At 39.4% G+C, this 20,222-nt stretch overlaps 1 protein-coding gene across 1 annotated transcript in view; it reads left to right on the top strand.

Moving 5' to 3' along the window:
- zbtb16a (zinc finger and BTB domain containing 16a) overlaps positions 1 to 12,471 on the top strand; it is a 139,443-nt gene extending 126,972 nt beyond the window's left edge. Inside the window, exons 6-7 of the mRNA XM_084940835.1 lie at positions 3,023 to 3,193; positions 6,304 to 12,471. Of these exons, the coding sequence (XP_084796961.1) occupies positions 3,023 to 3,193; positions 6,304 to 6,533 (401 nt within the window). The 3' untranslated portion in view covers positions 6,534 to 12,471. The remainder of the gene's footprint in view (positions 1 to 3,022; positions 3,194 to 6,303) is intronic.
- Positions 12,472 to 20,222: the final 7,751 nt, after the last annotated feature.

Genomic DNA, 20,222 nt, shown 5'->3' with positions numbered 1-20,222 from the left:
ACACGCACCGTGTGCCCATGGGCACAGGAACCCTCAGCAGTCCTTTGGGGTGTCAAAGGAGGTGATGAGGAGGGGTCAGGAGACGCAGGTGGTGATGCTCGGGGGCACCCTTGGGTTCAGTCACCATGCTGTGGTTCCACCTCACTTTGCCGGGTCCTCATCTGTCGCGTCCCTGCCATGTGGTCACACCACAGAGGGATGGAGAAATGGAGAGAAAATGAAGAGGAAAGCAAGGATGGAGAGATGGGGGAAGTAATAGTAGCAGATTTGGGATGGACGGAGGACGTGTTCCTATTATTCTCCGCCTCCCGTGAGAATATATCCTGACAAAATGAAGCCTTGTCTGCTCCTTTACATTCTCACAATGTGATTACAGAATTGTGTCCGACTTATATAAAACTCTGCAGTGCAACTTTGCACTTTGGCGTCCCCGAGTGGCAATGGGAGATAACATGCGTGATGAGCATCCAGCAACAGGGTGCTTGAGTGAGACCGAAACCCCTCTGTATGTTATACCACGGTTATTTTTTAACTTCTAACCCAGAAGCTCCTTAATTAGATTTACACTGGGTCTCTAAGCTTGAATATTATATATTTGTTGTCTATTCATTATATATAGCTAAAGCAGTTGTAGCCAGCACAGACTAACAGAGGCACCCTTACTTTAGCGCAGTAACTGTAGCATTGATTTGTGTGCTTGGGTATAAGAAAACTATTTTTTTTGTTTTGCATTGTTGTCAAATATGATTTTGAGGTTGTTTTCTTCTTGCTTTTTGTTTATTGCTGTTATTTTTTGTAAGATTTGCATAAATGTCTACAGTAACTTGAGATAAAGTCGGTGTAAATGGGTTAAATTGAAGTGATTTATAAACCAAATCTAGGCTTCAGATCATTTACAAAGCTATAAGAGAGATCATGGACACTCTCCAAAACTCTTTATTGCGTTTTCCAATTTAATTTAAATAGCGCTAACTCACCATCACAAACATACAGAATACATATTGTGTAGAAATCTGTATTGTGCAGAAATCCTTTATTATATTATCAGCAGACGTTAGCACAGAAACACGCATCTAAACATAAATAGCCCTCCACAGACATTCTTCGAGTATTAGCATCCCACTTGCTGGTTTGATCGGAGGCCTTAATTAAAGGCAGGTGAATCTGAGCTCAATTATTATTCTTGCAGCGTCGTGCAAGCCCACCGAGCTCTGTGATGGATTGTGATCTCTGCTGTGGTTGAAACGCTAGAAAGAGCACAATGTCTTACAGCGGGAGCCACTGATAACTTCATGCAGACAAATAAAGACTGTCACTTTTATTGATTTTTGCCCAGCCCCCACCACTGCCACCATATACACCCACATCCCCTGCTCCATCCCTGTCTCACTTTTATCCCTCCCCCTTTACCCCCTCCAATCCCCAGCATTCCCTTTAATGGGAATGCATCCAGCATCAGAAGGCTTTGAAAACATTTCCCTCCCCAAAAGTATAACATACCCGACACGTGATCAACATTTAAAGAGTATCCAGTTTACATTCCTTTCCCATCCTTTCTTTGTCTCTCCTTCTAAATAAACCAGTTACATGTGTGCATACTCTATGTGCATACATAAAATCTCAAATAAAATATGCAGGATGGAAGTGAAATAGTCTCTTAACAGCGGGGCAGTGGTAGCAGCACATAACGAGAAATGCAATTTATTCTCTGGCACGTTGCTACTTGGACAGGCAGATAATGAAAGGCATAGGTCACTGATGGTGACTTAAACCTGCAGCGGTAGAGTGAAATACATTAATAAATATCCACAACATTACTTGGATGGAGAGTGTAACACTGGGGGGAAGCAAATGACGCAAGAAGCAGCCCCTCATCAAAGACGGAAATACAATTAGTCTTTGGACTGCTGGTGAGAGGCTCCTGCAAATCATAATGTCCCTGATCACTGACATCTGAATATGCATTACAGCAGCCCTGTGGGGACCTGTGCAGTGGCAGCATGAGGGGGAGTATGTTATCATTTTCATTTCTGAAAGCATGCATGCTATACAACCGCCAGCAGTCTGATGCCTACAATAACTGCGATGTCTCAGGAAGGAAATATGATGCTATCTAAGGAAAAATTAAGGAAGGGTGGAGACTGGGCGTAAGGAGGTTAATATAAGCCAGTCAACATGCTGCCAGTGAATGTCAAGACATGGTACATTTATCTTCATTTACATTTTTAGGCATTGTCATTTAACCGTGATGATGGCGCACTGTCTAAAATACAAATATTGTGTTTTAGGACCGGCTACATGGCAGTGATCGAGGTTGCAGAGTAATTTGGACTCTACGACTAGACCAGTTAAAGACAAATGCCTGAATTTGGGTCTGCTTAAACACATATATATGCAAGGATAATAGATTCTGTGATGACAAACTCACTTCTTTATTCTAGGTTTAGCACATTAGTTAGGTGATCCATTAGTGCATTGTGACACTGGGTCTGCATGGTCAATAATACATCTCAAGGCTGGTGAGCAGCCATGACAGGCTACAATTATTTAAGGGTTTGGACAAAGCAAAACAACAGCGCAGGTGATTTGTAGACAAAGGCAAAAGATGGGTTATATTTGTCTGCTGTTATTAAAGCCTTTATGTAGCTACGCATTGGAAGATACTGCATGCTGCTCTTGTATTGTGCACAACCCCGACAAAATAATCAGATAAAGTAAAACATTTTGCAATGCGGCTTCCTTCACAGTAGCATACAAATTTTTTTTGAAGGTGAAAGCTATTTTCAGACATTTGGCGTTCTTCTTTGTCACAATTACTAGAGTAACACTTGAATTGTTTGAATTGTACATGTAAATAAAGACAAAACCTAAGCTTCTTGGTGCTGTCATTTGCACTCAGTTGTCATTAACCCTTCAAGCTATCTTTTCACGAGCTCAACCAGTGCAGTCTTTAGCCTTTTTATGATACAATGTCATCAGCAGTTTGTGTGAATGTGTCCTATTTTTTCTTTCCACATTTTAGCCGGGGACCACCCATTTGAGTGTGAGTTCTGCGGGAGCTGCTTCCGAGATGAGAGCACGCTGAAGGGCCACAAGCGCATCCACACCGGAGAGAAGCCCTATGAATGTAACGGGTGTGGGAAGAAGTTCAGCCTCAAGCACCAGCTGGAAACCCACTACCGTGTGCACACAGGTACTGTGACCAAAATAAGTAAAGGCTTTAGCGATAATGGATAACAATCAAAGCATTCGGAACTATTTATTCTCACTTGATTCTCTTTTTTGTTTGCGGTAGAAAATGAAAATCTATAGTGTGCAACACAGTTTAGCATCACAACAACTTATATACTCAGTTAACAAATGTTTTGGTGTCTGTAGAGGCCCAGTGACCCCCAAACTTGGGCAGGACAAAAATGGATGCCAGATCATTTCAGATACAATATGTTAACAAATTTATTTTGCAGGTGATAGCAGCTATGTGAAAAAAGCCAGACTAGTGTTTTACACTTGCTTTTGAGTCTTTTACTGTACTAAGTTCTTCTCACCTCACTTGCAGAAAGAGCATAAACTGCAGTAATGAGATGTTCTAAAACATATGGTGCATGATGGGGGAGCCTGTTAAAGGACTCTCTTCTAGAAAATCCAAGTTGCAAGGCGCAGACCAAACCAGATGAATATCTTTGTTGCTGAGATACAGTAGATGAATGTCTCAGAAGACTTTGTATTGATCTTAGTATATTTAGAGCCCCATAAAGATGTTGACACAGTGATAAGCTAGGTGCCCTGGAGAATGAGTGCGTGCTACGTAGCAGAGTGAGCGAGGATACCACAAGTGCTCACCAGGATGGCACACAGCCAAAGGTTTATGCTTCCTCACCATCCCTTTTTCTCAAACACACACATAGCAGCACCCTCCCATCTCCCATTCAATAAACCAGCTGTTAAGCCACACTATCAAGGCAGCCTGTCCAATAATTGGCTTCCCCCCCATCCACCCTTTCGCCTTTTGTGTTGGGGAGGGGGGCTTTGCGTTAAGCTGGAGAGCAACAGCAGATAACAAGAGCAAGTGACAAGCTCACAGTCAAAGGCCACCTCGCACAAAAGGGAGCTGCTTGATGAATCATCGACATTGGCAACCCAACCCCTCCCCGACCCGTCCTCTCCACACATTCCAAATGCCAATGGCGGATCAATACCTGGGCCCTATTTGCAATTCATTATTAGCTGGTTATTTGAAGCGACCCTGTTTACAGTCTGGTTATCAATATCAACATCATGCAGGTGTCCACACTGCTACAAAGAAGCGCGGGGCCTGCAACACTGTATTTATGCTTATTGGCTCAATGGAAGCGTAACCCGGCCCCTGTGGAGGTCAAGGTTAACCGGGGATTCAAAGGAGCAGACGGGCCAGGCAGCAGAGGCACAAAGTCGGACGTTTCGCAGCACACATGCGCAAAGATCTAGCTGAAAGGTGACAGCGAGCGCTGGGCCAGATCACTTCCGACAGCTCATTTCAAATGCCATTGGTAAAGGTCAGCATTTACATGTCTAATTTGCGTCTGCCGGCTTGAGCGCTGGTGGATTATTCCGTGCCATCACTCAAATCATTAGCACATTTAGGCTGGCCGCTGTTGCTGAATTGAAATGTGCCTCTGGAATATAGCAGCCCCCACAGCAAGAAAGCAGTGTTGCACTATGATTTATGACACTTGCAGGAGTTCTCGGTGTCGTCAGCTGTATTTTCTTGTAATGTACTGTAGATTAGTTGATTAGATCATATTCTATAAAAGTAAATACGCCTGGAATTTTTTTCTTCTTCTGATTGCACTGACTGGTTCTTATCACAGGTAAACAGGTGATATGATTTAGAGAGTTTCTTATAACTCTCGTATTCTCTAATTTGGGTCATTTTGAGCATATTTCTACCGGCTAAAAGAAATTTATACTCACTCTAATAAGTACTAAGAGCTGAATTTTGGATTTTACAGTTTTTACAAGTAATAACAAATAAAGTATATGTTAAATTATCCTCTGCATGTACTTTAAAACTGCTGGCATAATATTCCATGTATATTAGTTTTAATAGCAGAACATCTCCTTTTCTTTTTCTTCTGTTGCACAGCCCGATGTAACTAAAACCTTGATCCTTCCAAAATCTCTTTACACAGGGGTATTTTAATAAAATAATGACATGCAAAGAGTTCTATCCCTTTAAAGTAAGAATAATTAGTAAACAAAATCATCATGTGCACTGCTGCTGTGAGGGGATACTTTGACTGGACCTGACGGGTATTCTATTTATTTCTCAGAGGTGAGCAAACTGCACTAATGTACTTGGAGCTTTTTATTCTCCTCTCGCTTCTGATTTGTATCAATTATCGAAGGCTGTTGAGAATGACTTTAAAGAGTTACCATGATCTTTTACTGGTACACAGTGCCGTCTGGAAGACATCTGGGATTTCACCTCTGGGTTTTGACTTGTCACTTTTTAGATGCATCGTTCAATTATCATAATAGCGTCAATGTTTCTTGTGAGCCACACAGAGAAAAAAATCTCTTATTAAGTGGTGATGGGATTTTTTTTCTCTCCCACAACTTTTACTTCTTTGGTGCAAAAGACACCATGTTTTAACTGTCGGTAGATTTGGGTTGATTACATCTTGGGTCTGGTTGTTGTCCAAAGACATAAAGATGGCAACACAAGGTCAAAACAGACCGCCATGTAGTGAAACCTAACTGACAGGGATGAACCCCTCTACAAACCACTTTGCAACCCAGCTTCACTTTAGCTCCTCTTTTGAGGCAATGTTTAACTTGAAAATCTGTAAGATTTTTCTGTCATCCAGATATTCAAAATAACCTAGTATACCTCTGACTGCTGCGGCCTTGGTGATTGAAGACACAGAACAGTAGCTAAATCCTCAGAAGCAGCTCAGACAGTTGCTAACCTGTTGGTCCATTTGCTGTTTGTGTGTTTATCTGACGTATGTTGTTTCTTGATAAATCAAGCATCAAAACTAGAAAAAAATATAACTCAAATGTAATTTAAAATCGTTGGCTGTAAAAATACACACATTTTTTTACTGCATTTTGAACAGTAAGAATTTTTCTCAATGCATTAAATAAAGTTAATACGTTTTAAGGCAAAGAAGCAGAAGCTCATGCACTTATCAGTAACATCTTACAGACTAGTACAGCTTTTCCATCCCTCTAATGGATTTCAGTACTGAATTCCTTTATTTGCTGTTTAACGTCACACTTAGGCTAACACTGTTGTCTTCCACCCCACCCTATCATCTTTAGGTGAGAAGCCATTCGAGTGCAAGCTGTGCCACCAGCGATCCAGGGACTACTCGGCCATGATCAAGCACCTGCGCACCCACAATGGCGCCTCGCCCTACCAATGCACCATCTGCCTGGAGTACTGCCCCAGCCTGTCAGCCATGCAGAAGCACATGAAAGGCCACAAGCCCGAAGACATCCCCCCAGACTGGCGTATAGAGAAGACCTACCTGTACCTCTGCTATGTCTGAGTCTAGGAAAGTGAATGAAGAGGGTAGGGGATGGGTTGAGAGGTAAGGGGAATGTAACAAAGCGGATAGGAGGCATGAGTGTTGACGATCGAGGAATGTCAACGAGAAGTGACTGGAAAGCAAGAGGGTTTGTTTTCTATTTTTTGTTTTCATGCAAAGGCAAGCGATGAGGGCGGGGTGGGGGGAAAGGGTGGTGATGGTGGGGCAAACGTGCTAAGAAGAGGAAGTCTTGGACACGGAGATCAATTCTCCACCATTGTTCGGATTCACCGGGTCATTCACTACATCTGCAACTGTGTTATTGTTTCAGGTCATTTCATGCAGCACCATAAAGTGAGCAAGCTGCAAGGAAGTGACTTCTTGAAAGCTGCTGAGTTGAGAAAGCAGATTCTCAAGGGCTATCTGAACCTCTACATCCATGCTGTTGGGAGCCTTCACTGCGTTTTGAGGTCTTGTTTTGCCCGAAAAATGGAAAAGTTTTTGGGGGTTTTTTGTTGTGCAGTGGTACTTTGTGCTTTCATGCTCAAAGTATCACCGCAAACCTACATCTTTCTGGTTACGAACTACATAAAAAATATCTCAGAAGAAGACTGAGACATGTTTTTTAACATGCATGCATCCTGAAGAAACTAATACTGTGGAGTAAATGAACAGCTTTGGGGGGACATACACGCAACCTTCTCCTTTTCCAGTAGAGGATGTATAGGTTTTGTCACCTTTTTTGTTTTATGCATGAGCAGTTTTCACAGAAATCTGCCCGTTATCCTGTCCATGTCTGAAAAACCTTCAGATCCCAATGGTGGCAGTGAGATAGCCCCTGAGAATCAGCAGCAGAGCCGGTAGGCTTATGCAGTAGATGAAAACAGTTGAACTGGACGAGTGGAAGCATTAATTTAATGCTGCAAACCAAGCACCCATTTGGTTGTGAGTGGGGAAAATGCTAGCGCTGCTCTTTGTCGGAAGTGTCGAAAGTGTTCTCAGTAGTCTTCCTCATTCTGCATCTCTTTCAGATGAGGGCTGGAGAAGGTTGAGTCACAACTGGCCACTCACGGTTCTCTCCAGAGAGCCACAGGCTAACTTGTGTTACTTTTTCATCATATATATACATACATATATATATATATTTTTATTTTTTATCTTTTTTGCTCTGCATCGTAGTTTATTACGGCTTGATTGCACAAGTAAAACAAACTACGACAACAGTCTCTGTTTGACGTCAGCAAGGTATATACTTTTTTTTTCTTCCGCTCATAACTCGCTACAATATTTCACATTAAACCCTGCCTATTCACCTATTGAGCAATAGATAACTGGACTGCTTGTATCCATGTACGTTTAACCAGATGACTATCATTTTTCTCACACTAACAAGAAAGTACATAAACTGACTGACACGCAAACACTTCAACTGCAAGAGATCTGTCAGTTCACCGGAGTGATTTGAAATCCAAGCAGCGGAAAGTGACTTGGGAAAAGGTTGCTGTCTGTGAGAGTCCTGTGACTTTACCTGCTAGTTGTAAATGTTGAGCATGCCTTAGCTGCACACCTTAATGTTTGTCATAGGTGGTGTGGCAGTTTGAAGACTGTTATATGGCATAGTGACATGAATGTGAACGCTTGTAAGCCCGGCTTCTACTACCATGTGAGCATACATACTGTAGCAGGTTAATGCTGCCTTTCAGTCAGTAATTCCCAGGTTATGATTAGTTTCCAGTGGGTCACACTGGAAGACTTTCTCCATCCAACATTAACAGCATGCATGCTTACGTTCCCGCAGGCAAGACTTGCTGGGCTGCATACCTTTTCATCCACGAGCCCCAGGTCATTGTGTGGAAGTGAGGTTTATTTTGGAATGTGCACCACTTGAGTACTGGCAGGTCCTGCGTTATGTTACAGATCTTGTATTCAGATTATGCATATTCCCAAATGTAGTTGCACTGATTTGAATTACCACTGGGGCTTTTGGCAAAGATATAGCTAAAAGGATGTGTGTTGGATGCCTGTTTACAACACAGCATAGGGAAAAGGGTAACAGCTGTAAAGCAGGCGTGATATTTCATGCTAAGCTGCAACGCTGACCTTGGTTCTCTTGGGGGGGGGGGGAACACATAACCTGAGAAACTCCTGCTCCAACATTTTCTCTGACTACAAGTCGGCAAAGTCTTTTCTTACACCTTTGAAATGCAGCATTAGACCTTTACGGTATACGCAGTCAGGTATTATGGTTGAACCTTGGGAGTTTTGATGAATATCACTGCACGTCACAGCGTTGTATCTGGTTGATCACATATCCAAGAAGGGGGAGATCACTGATTGGACGAGACACAGCCCAGCAGCTTAGGGGGCGACCAGTAAGATGACAGAATAAATCAACACTTTCTCTGTGGTTTTTGTCCCTGCACTTCGTCTCTCTCTCTCTCGTCTTGTTTTGTTGTTGTGGGTTTTGTTTTGTTTTTTTCTTATGATTTACCTTGAGTTTGATCTCAACACATTGTACTTGAATTACCTCGTTTTTGTGACCTCATGTTCCTTTTGTGTATTTTAATTTTCCCTTTTGTTTCATTCGTTTTGTTTTGTTGTTTTTTGGGGAGTTTTTCTTTTGTTTTTATTTGTTAGTTAGCGTGTGTTGGAAAGATGCATTGCGAACATGATTGAAGCAATGCGTACGCGGAAAAAAAAAATAAGTGCCACGGCGAAGAGATTTGTTTGTTTTTTCTTATGTTGCGTATTTCTTTGTGCATTACTCGTTACCAAACTTGGTATTATTAACCCTGCTTGTTAAAGAGCTGGAAGGTTTGGTCATTTGTTATAAAAGCTACCTCTAAGTTGTTGTGTTGTTTTTTTCTTTTTCTTGTTTTTTTCTTGGTAAAAGCACATTTTTTGCATTTGTGTTTTGCATTGTTTCATCTCATGCTTTTTTTTTTTTAAGTTGATTTATGATTGTCTGTTTTTTTTAAGCAAAATGTATATAAAAGGGTGAGAGATAACAAAGTAGAGGCTGATAGGATGAGAAATGCCAAATGGATGTTTATTCTTCTCTTATAGTCCCCCCCCAAACCTGCACCTCCAACCACAGAAGAGCAGAGAGAATGGAGGGGAAAAAAGCAATTTTGAAGCCTTAAGTGATGAGGGATACAGCAGATAAGAGGAAGTACTATTGCTTTTAAGAGGGTTTAAAAACAAGAATCTAAACTTGAACATATGTGAATAGAATTGTAGTTTTGTAATGTGAAAAAAACAAAAAAAACCCAGAAAGTTCGTCTAAAAAACGCGGAACCACCCAGGACAGGTCATTTTTGCAGTGATGCAGAGTGCGTTGGACAATTGGAACTGGAAGTGGTAATCAAAAAAGGAGGGAGAAAAAACCACACATAAAACAAAAGGTTAAAAATAGAGATTCTCTCAGCAGACAAGCTCTCTTGAGAAATGAGTGTATTCCTGAACAAGAGCCAATAGAGGCAATTTGATATATAAAAATTGTGATATTTTTGTATTCAGTGTCAGTCCTTTTTCCATTTGTGGAGGGTTATAGCAGGGCACAAATATTTGTATTTCTTTTTTTTTTTTAAACCTGTTTTTTTTCTCTTTTTGGGTGTGAATCATTTTATTTGCCTTGCTCCTCTTTGATATTGTTGAACAAAAAAACATGTGTGTGAACATATTGTAATAATAAGTGTTGCTTTCTGGATGTCAATTGCATTGTAGGTGAAGGACTAAATCTATCCGCCACAAATTTTACGAGTGTGTGTGTGTGTATGTGACAAAGTTAAGAGAGAAAAAAAAGAAGAAAAAAAAAGATGATAATATGCGGGGCGGCAGGGGGACGCTGCCAAACCGACCAATTAGTACTTGTCATTCATGATTTTTCAATCAAACTTGACTGTCGACATGTTTTTTTGTTTTGTTTTTGTACTTGAAAAAAAAGAAAAAAGAAGGGATGGCATGTCCCGTGGTGTCTTGCCATTTTATTCTCTAACACTGTGATTTGAGGGAGCTTTTTTTCACCCTCGCATAATATCCACCCACTATAATATACCCAGTCACGGTTCAGTCTGAACACCACAATGCAAGACCTGTTCAGTCACATTATTCCTATCATCGTCCTCTGAATGTTTTCTACTTTCTTGTGCAGGTGAAAGAGTGCATGAAAGAGTGTGTAACTGTGTGTGTGCGTGTGGGTGTGTATTAGTGGAAAAATGCACTAAACAGATCAGATACAAAATAAATGATATTCTATGCCACTTTTTTTCTGTGGGAAAAATATATATATTCATTGGCATTGATATAGTTCTTCCCTCAGTGTTTCTCCGATGTTTCTGTACTATCTTTGTGCCTAAAAATGGAAATTGTTCAACAAAAATATCCATCTATATCTGCTTAGTTTCTGTATTTTCAGAAGAAAATAAAAATGGTGTCTCCAGCGCCCTAGGGATGTCATGACGCTCTAAAATGACCTGATTTTCTTTCTTTTTTTCCCTTTTTAATCCTGAATAGAGCAGTGCCTCTTCTTTTCTTGTTTTTTTCAAGGACTGCAATAAACCCTTAATGCTATTGAAATAGCAACTAGGATTGTGCATTCGCTTCTGTTCTTTGGCTCTGCTCTATGATTGGCTCCCAGAAGCATTTATTTAGCAACACAAATTTACTGAAATTTGTGCTGCGGTCATGTAACTATTAGAGACTTTTGGGGACTACATCTGCATTGTGATTTATTTTTCTGTTTTCTTGCGAGCAAACGAGGCCCCGAGTCTGCTTCTCTAATTCTAATTTTCTCTTTTTGTCAGCAACAGGTTTGCTGAGCAGAACATTTTATTGTTCTGGAAAAAATGTAAAAAAAAAAAAAGAAAGAAAAATGATAAAGAAACCTCCATTTGGGTAGGTTAGCACCGGGGTATTACCCTTCTGTTGCTTCAGTTTTGTTTGTTTTTTAAGTACTTTTTCTTTGCTACAAAAAAGCATTTAAGAGGGGATGTTCAATTCGTCAGAGAGGAATCATGGCATCCCTGGAGCTGGCACTCTGTGTTTGGGTGTGGTGTTTCTAGAACAAAGTAGCCATTTCATGCAGTGTTGCAATGCATGTGTCATCGAGGTCTAGACTAAACTTGTTTGAGTAACAAAGCACCAAGACATTGTATTTTTTTATATTAGCACTGAGGACCAATTGCCCTGTCGGACCAAGCATAACAAAGCTTTTTATGTAACAAAGCTTTTCTCTCTCTGTCTTTCCCTGGCTTGTGTGTGCTACTTCTTTCCTCCATTGTTGTGACAGCACAAGTGCCAGTCAAGTTGCTCTATATTAAGAAAATAGTGTTTTTATTATGATTTGAATGGTTATAGTTTTTGTCTACCTCAGCACCTAATCTTAGCCTAATCTTAGAAGGTGCCCAATTATTATTTTTTATTTTCTTTATTTTGTTCTCTTATTGTTGTCAGGTGTATAATTTTTTTTTTTTTTTTTTTTTTTTTTGAAAATTGGCATTAGAGCTTTGCAAAGGTCCTTTGTCTTTTCCAGCGACAACGTGCTATTTCTTTCTGTGGCAGTACGTTTCCTGTTGAGCTGTGCCACCAATCTATAGCCACTGTCTGTTGATATAGAAGTTGTTCTTTTTCGTTTCTTTCCATGTAGAATCAGACACATCTCTTTGTAACATTTCAGTGTTCTCTGATGGAGTGTGAAAAAAATAAAAAGGAAAAATAAAAGAATTATGCTGCAGGTTTTCTTCTCCATGTTGTCGATAAAGTCAATGTTGTGCCTTTGATAGTGAAAATATAACGATTTTTTGTTTTGTTTTTTTACATCCTACTAACAGTAGATTGGTTTTTTGTAGTGAAATTTTTTTGTAATTTTATTTATGAGTCTCATAACAGAAATCAAATCATGATGTTCAGTTGTATACTTTCAAACTGCAGTTAGAAAAAAAATAAAAAATGGACTTCATGTTGTCTGTGTTAGCCCTCTTTCTGGCTCACTATTTTATTTACAGTAGTGGAAACCCTGTTTCACAAGAGACAAAGACTCACAACTTTTGAATCGTTGTTAAAGTTACATACAAACTTTGGCAAAAGTAGGAAAAAGTCTGCGTGGAATAGCTGCAGACATCTATCAGGGTAGATGGACAGTACTTCCACATTCAGTATTATCCTAAAAACTAAAGGCATTAAATAAAAGAGCAAGGTATTATATATCTCAAAGAAAATAACTATTATACTGCAGATATGAAAATACCAAATAAATAAAAGCCAAAGACTACCGGTTACATTTAAAGGAACAGTGAATGTGAGATGTTATTTTATCTTTATCTCATTTTATCTCAACACAACTCACTATATGCTGTACTTTTATTTTCAGAATGACTATATCAATAATATTATTGTATAACTAGTATTTAATCTGGTGAAAAGACATTATTTTTACTCATTTTTAAAACTAAGATTTCGTCCACTCTTGCTTTACTTTATTGTAATGTGGGCAGGGTCATGTTTACGAGCAGCAAGACATCCTTAAAGCAAAAAATAAATATCTACATTAAGTAACCGGAATCAACGTTTTATAACCATTTCAAAGTATCTGACTGATGCCACCATCAGTTTTCTGTGAATCTGCTTTATTTTTCAACAAATGCTCAGAGCTGAAGTGCATTCAGTTGTCTGGCTTTGCACTCAGCATCTGGCTGTTTGCCACCAGTTCTCACTCATAATGTACTAACGGTAACTGTTGCACCACTTCAAGCCTGACTGCCTTTTGTCTGTTCAGTCGCTAATGCCATAGAGGTCATAAATGCTATCATTAGATATGCAGGGGCATGTTTATCTGCGCACCTGTGCTCTCACACAGGCATGATTGTCATTAGAGAGGAAGCGAAGCAAGACACAAAATGTTCCGATTTTGCACAAAGATAGACGACCCCAAACAGGGGTTTTTTCTGTGGCAAGTTATAGCTGATGTTTATCACCTGTTATCATTTTGTATCGTTGCTCAAGCTCACATCAAAACATCAAATATTTTGATATAGCATTTAAATTTATACAGCAGGTATTGAATAATTGTTCCACGGTTTTAGAGCAGTAGATCATTGTGAAGCTAAAGAAACAGCCAGTATTTAGAGAGGCTTAATCCCTGTCTTTAAAAGTAAAAAGAGAAGATCAGTCTATGAGTCCAATATCTGTTTCAGTGCAGCGAAGTCTTCTTTAATTAGGAGAATAGGGCGAGAACTTTTAACAAAAGGATCGCAATGAAACTTTTGATCACTTAAGACAAGTTTAAGACAAATTTGGAAGTTCGATTCTGCACATGAGCCATATTTTAGTATTTCTAGTATTCATAAACTAGATTTAACTGTCCACTATTAAAGGTTTTTATTAAGAGATAACACCGTGAAATTTTCCTTTTTTTTAATTCCAAGTTTTCTGAAACTGTTCACCGTAATTAAACAAATGAGGTATCTCATTACTTATTTAGCAATTTGAAGACACTGACAGGGGAAATAGAGGAAAATGAACACAGAAATCTGTGCTTTGGTTATTTTGTGAACCCTAGTTTGACCAAATATAACCACCCAGAAATCACCTTTGCATTGCTCATTGGATTTGTAACCACTGCTATTGCAGGGACTCTCTGCCATTTGGTCTTAGAGCTGAAAAAGCTTGTCGGGTGAGAGGTGAAGCATCTTCAAGAAACTTAAAGAAGTCCCATCAGTTTTCCTTCGAATCTCCTTAGATTACCATGAGCTGGATAACTGAGAACCTACACTGCTATTGTTTCTACAGGGAGTGCAGAATTATTAGGCAAGTTGTATTTTTGAGGAATAATTTTATTATTGAACAACAACCATGTTCTCAATGAACCCACAAAACTCATTAATATCAAAGCTGAATGTTTTTGGAAGTAGTTTTTAGTTTGTTTTTAGTTTTAGCTATTTTAGGGGGATATCTGTGTGTGCAGGTGACTATTACTGTGCATAATTATTAGGCAACTTAACAAAAAACAAATATATACCCATTTCAATTATTTATTTTTACCAGTGAAACCAATATAACATCTCCACATTCACAAATATACATTTCTGACATTCAAAAACAAAACAAAAACAAATCAGCGACCAATATAGCCACCTTTCTTTGCAAGGACACTCAAAAGCCTGCCATCCATGGATTCTGTCAGTGTTTTGATCTGTTCACCATCAACATTGCGTGCAGCAGTAACCACAGCCTCCCAGACACTGTTCAGAGAGGTGTACTGTTTTCCCTCCTTGTAAATCTCACATTTGATGATGGACCACAGGTTCTCAATGGGGTTCAGATCAGGTGAACAAGGTGGCCATGTCATTAGTTTTTCTTCTTTTATACCCTTTCTTGCCAGCCACGCTGTGGAGTACTTGGACGCGTGTGATGGAGCATTGTCCTGCATGAAAATCATGTTTTTCTTGAAGGATGCAGACTTCTTCCTGTACCACTGCTTGAAGAAGGTGTCTTCCAGAAACTGGCAGTAGGACTGGGAGTTGAGCTTGACTCCATCCTCAACCCGAAAAGGCCCCACAAGCTCATCTTTGATGATACCAGCCCAAACCAGTACTCCACCTCCACCTTGCTGGCGTCTGAGTCGGACTGGAGCTCTCTGCCCTTTACCAATCCAGCCACGGGCCCATCCATCTGGCCCATCAAGACTCACTCTCATTTCATCAGTCCATAAAACCTTAGAAAAACCAGTCTTGAGATATTTCTTGGCCCAGTCTTGACGTTTCAGCTTGTGTGTCTTGTTCAGTGGTGGTCGTCTTTCAGCCTTTCTTACCTTGGCCATGTCTCTGAGTATTGCACACCTTGTGCTTTTGGGCACTCCAGTGATGTTGCAGCTCTGAAATATGGCCAAACTGGTGGCAAGTGGCATCTTGGCAGCTGCACGCTTGACTTTTCTCAGTTCATGGGCAGTTATTTTGCGCCTTGGTTTTTCCACACGCTTCTTGCGACCCTGTTGACTATTTTGAATGAAACGCTTGATTGTTCGATGATCACGCTTCAGAAGCTTTGCAATTTTGAGACTGCTGCATCCCTCTGCAAGATATCTCACTATTTTTGACTTTTCTGAGCCTGTCAAGTCCTTCTTTTGACCCATTTTGCCAAAGGAAAGGACGTTGCCTAATAATTATGCACACCTGATATAGGGTGTTGATGTCATTAGACCACACCCCTTCTCATTACAGAGATGCACATCACCTAATATGCTTAATTGGTAGTAGGCTTTCGAGCCTATACAGCTTGGAGTAAGACAACAAGCATGAAGAGGATGATGTGGACAAAATACTCATTTGCCTAATAATTCTGCACTCCCTGTACACATGCTTCACTAACATTTTGTCACTTCGTCACTGATGCATATCTCATCTGAATTCGACAGCCAAGTAAAACAGTTACTACTTTTGTCAGTCAGACTTACAGATTCTCTCCTTAATATTGTCCAGCATGACGTTTTTTGTTTTTTGGGTTTTTTTTTAGTCAAATCAAATATGTATGAAAGAGTAAAGAAAGCACTTTCTATTTTACTGGAGCACTCAAAGTGCTTTATACAACATGCTTCATTCACCCCTTCATGCTTTTTTTCCAGTACAGCATTTTTCCAGTCTTCTGATATCCAGTTTGAAATGTAGCCTCGGTTTTCTGACCTTAGCAGACAGGAGTGGCACCCTGTATGGTGTTCTGGTGCTGCAGCTCATCTGCATCAAGTTCCAGTGTGTTGTGAGTGTTCTGCATACCTTCGTTGTAATGAATCATTATTTGAGTTGTTGTGACCTTCCTATCAGCTCAAAGTAGTCTTCTCCTTTAACCTCCGCTATCAACAAGGCTTTTTGTTTTCTCTTTTTCTGACCGTTCATTGTAAACGTAAGAGATAATTGTGTGGGAAAATTCCAGTAGATCAGCAGTTCTGACCAGCCCATCTGGCATTAACAACCATGCCACACTGAGTCACCTTTCTCCCTAATTCTGATACTTGGCTTGAATTTCAGCAGCTCATCTTGATCATGTCTGTGTGCCTAAGTGTTCTGAGTTGATGCCATGTGATTGGCTGTAACATTTGAGTCACAGTTTTTCCTCAACTGGTTTGATGCAGCAGAAAAGTCTCTCTTAATGCAGTTCTCACAACAGTTTAGGCATTTTTCATAACGCAGAATCAGCTGTGCAAAAGACACTGAAAGATTCAAAATACCCTTTTCACATTTATCAAAACATGAATAGTGAGTCAATCACTTCAACTCTGTGATGAAAGAATCAAACCCTTTCACCACTCTTTAAAGAATTAGTCATTGAAATGTTTAGTTGTTTTTTTTCTTAAACCCTTAGTGACCATGAGAGATTTCTGCAAAAATGTGAAGGATTTTTTGACACTTTACAAAATTGCTGAAATTGAGAAAAGCTAAATAATACCCATTAAATTCTATGCATCAGAAAACGGACAAGTAAAATATATATAATCTGAGACCTGAACACCAACTACTGTGTGGGCCATTAAAGTCACGCTACATACATTTAGCAACCACTTTATTAGATATGCTTGTTCCAATGCTTGTTACAGTAATCCAAATATCTAATCAGCCTTTAACATCAGCAGCAACTCAAAGTATTTAGGCATGTAGACATGATTAATTTATATAACCACTCATTAGAAACAGGCTAGGCAGAAGAGCATCCCTGAAAGTACAACATGTCTGGCCTTGAAGGAGATCTGTACTTCAGATGGGTACAGAAGACCACACAGGGGGCTACACCCATCAGCTAATAACAGAAATACCTAAGGCTACATTGGTGAGTCACACAGTCTCACCAAAATACAGAAGACTGAAAAAACTGTACTCCAATGGCCTTCAGTCAACAGATTTCAGTCCAGTAGAGCACCCTTGGGGCTGCTTAAAAGGGAAATTTGGATGAGCAGCTGACACTAAACTGAAAGTATGCATTTCTATTTGTTGCAAGTAAACCTCTGAATAGCCGTTACTGTATTTGCTCTTTCATACAAGCTTGAAGTCACTGGAATGGAAACATTAATGCAATGCTGGACAGTATTAGTAGAAAAAGGGTATTTTCATATTCAAATGACATAATTTCCTTAGGGATTATTAAAGTATTCTGATTCTGAAGTTCATCAAGACAGTAACAAATATCTTTAGTAGTGTAACAATAGCAGTATCACTGGACAATTTATTAGGTACACCTTTAGGTAGATCTGTCTAGTACTGGTTTGGATCCCAATAGGTGATTCTATTGTGTAAAATTTTTAATTCTTCACATTTCATTTTTGGGTCTGAACACTATTTTTTTAGGGCCAGTAAAAAAATAGTTGGTATTTTTTGATAAAAAGTAGAAAAACATTTTGATGTCAAAGTCCTAAAACAGCAGTGAATAAAGGCTTTTACTCAGTGGTCACAGTGTTTAAGTGAAGTGCTCGACTGCATATTCTAACTCATGTGAAACAAGCTTTGATTGTTGAATTGTATCAAAACAATTGAGAAAACTTAAAAAAAACAAATATGGTAATTATTATTCATCATTTTACTTACTTATGCTTACAATAAATAGTATTATGAACATTATTATTATTATTATCTCCTCTGGTGCATGTTTTTTTGTATGATTCATGTGGCCTGATATTTTTTTCCCAGTGCCATCATCAGGCTAAAATCTCCACATGCTACCATTTCCAAACAAAACACAGCACTGAATAGGTGGATTGTACAACATTTGCTGAGAAAATGTATGTTTCCTGAGAAGAAAATCCTTTGACTTCACTGATTTGAGGGTCTTTTCTGTACCATGATACTTAGAGCAAGCTTTGAAATTTCATCCTCAGTGCTGGTGAGGCTTAAATGTTACATTCACATCACACAGGAAGGATAGGAAAAAACAAAAGACATCCCTCTAACTGTCCTTTCATTGCTACAGTCAGCAATTAAATGTAGTAACAATGAGGTGTTCTGACATCAGTATAATCATCCTGCCTGAGTGTGCATTACTGTGCAGCGCATAATATATATGGAGTATATTTTGTAAATGCTTGCAGTGTTGTGTGTTTGTAGTTAATGTCATCGTCGCTCATATCTGGGGTAATAAACATCCATTGTCAGTTCTGTGTGGTTCCCAGAATTTTATGCCCGATAAAACTAGAGAAGGCAAGCCTGGCTGTGTGTGTCCAACAAATAAATACAGTGTCACATCAAAAGTGTCTCCAATATTTCCCAATAATCCTCCTATATTTGCTCATTTCCTCTCTCTGGCACACGAGATCAGATCTTGACTTCAGCGTATTGGAAACTAATGAGGCAGCTCTCCAGTTTCCCTGTTCATTTATGCAGAACACTCCAAAGTATTACATCCAAAACACATTGAAGATTAGTGTAGTTTTTCCCGTTTGATTTTTTCTTCTTTTCTTGTTTTTTTGGGAGAAAACAAAAACAGGAAATGAGGCCAAAAACTAACTGTGAGCAGATTTGTTGGACTTTCATTTGACTTTCATGTTATTTTGGGGCATGGGGAAGGAAAGGGCAGTGGTAAGTGAATGGTTTGTCAGGATGGTAGAAGGAACAGTGTAGGGGCTTTGTTTTACAGAATCAGGTTTGAGTGCTGATCTTTGACCCACATATGTAAAGAGTGGATTATTAGAGTGATGACTCCAAGGTTCCCTGTTTGGTGGTGAAGGGAGGATTAATGATGGTTTAATTCCAACTATTAATCGCTTACTCAACCAGACTGTTTTTAAATCAACCACATGAACTACGCCATTGAAATCTGAATCTGAAATCTTGTCAGCAAAGACGTAAACAGTTCAGACTTAACCCCAGTCATTGGTCAATGATTTAAGAGGAAGCTAAGTTGATATATGTTCGAGCTTTTCAGATATGATGTTATCATCACAGTACATTTTACATAGCACATACCTTAAGTTGCACAGCTCATTGCTCAGAGATAAAATAGAAGCTTAAGCGAGTCTTAAGACTTAAGAGATCCCTTATTCCTTTAAATTTTGCTTCCAAAGAGACACACTTCCTTTTCATTTTTAAAGTGGTCATGAGCAATAGTTCTTCAGGCTTTCTGATTGCTTTTTCAGTCACTTTCAGTCCAGTCCTTGTACCTGACCAGAGCAATGCTTTGCTTGTTTTTTAAGCCACTTAACACTTACCTAAAAAAAAAGGTTCCTAAAACTGCCAGTGCAGAAAAAGCATACCCGGAGAGAAAAACACACAACAGAACACTGCCAGTCATAGATTGGCCTCCCCAGTAACTAGATGTCAACATTACTGAAGCAGTGTGGGATCATCTTGACAGAGAACAGAACAAAAGACAGCCAACACCCGAAGCAGAGCTTTAAATGTCCTTCAAGAAGCCCGGGGAACTATTCCTGAGGACTACTTAAGGAAATTGCGAGAAAGCTTTTCTCAGAAAGTTCAGGTATGTACTGAAGAATAAAAGTAGTCATTACCAATATTAACATTCGAGGTTATTGGAATTGTACAAACTCTTTTTGTGTACTTTATTTCCATGTATGTTGCTGTACCTATTTCCCATTTTCCTGAGAGAAAAACAAAACTAAGGACGAGCTATACTTTAAAATGATTATTCTTCTTTTAGCATGCAATTGTGATGGGGCTAGGGAGGAGACCTTATATAGTGTCATTCATCTCATTTGCATTGTGTTTTTGCACAAAG

This window comes from Perissodus microlepis, chromosome 10 (assembly GCF_051167445.1).
Source record: "Perissodus microlepis isolate ML-2025 ecotype Zambia chromosome 10, ASM5116744v1, whole genome shotgun sequence".
Lineage (NCBI taxonomy): Eukaryota > Metazoa > Chordata > Actinopteri > Cichliformes > Cichlidae > Perissodus > Perissodus microlepis.
This window is presented reverse-complemented; position numbering and strand designations above follow the sequence as displayed.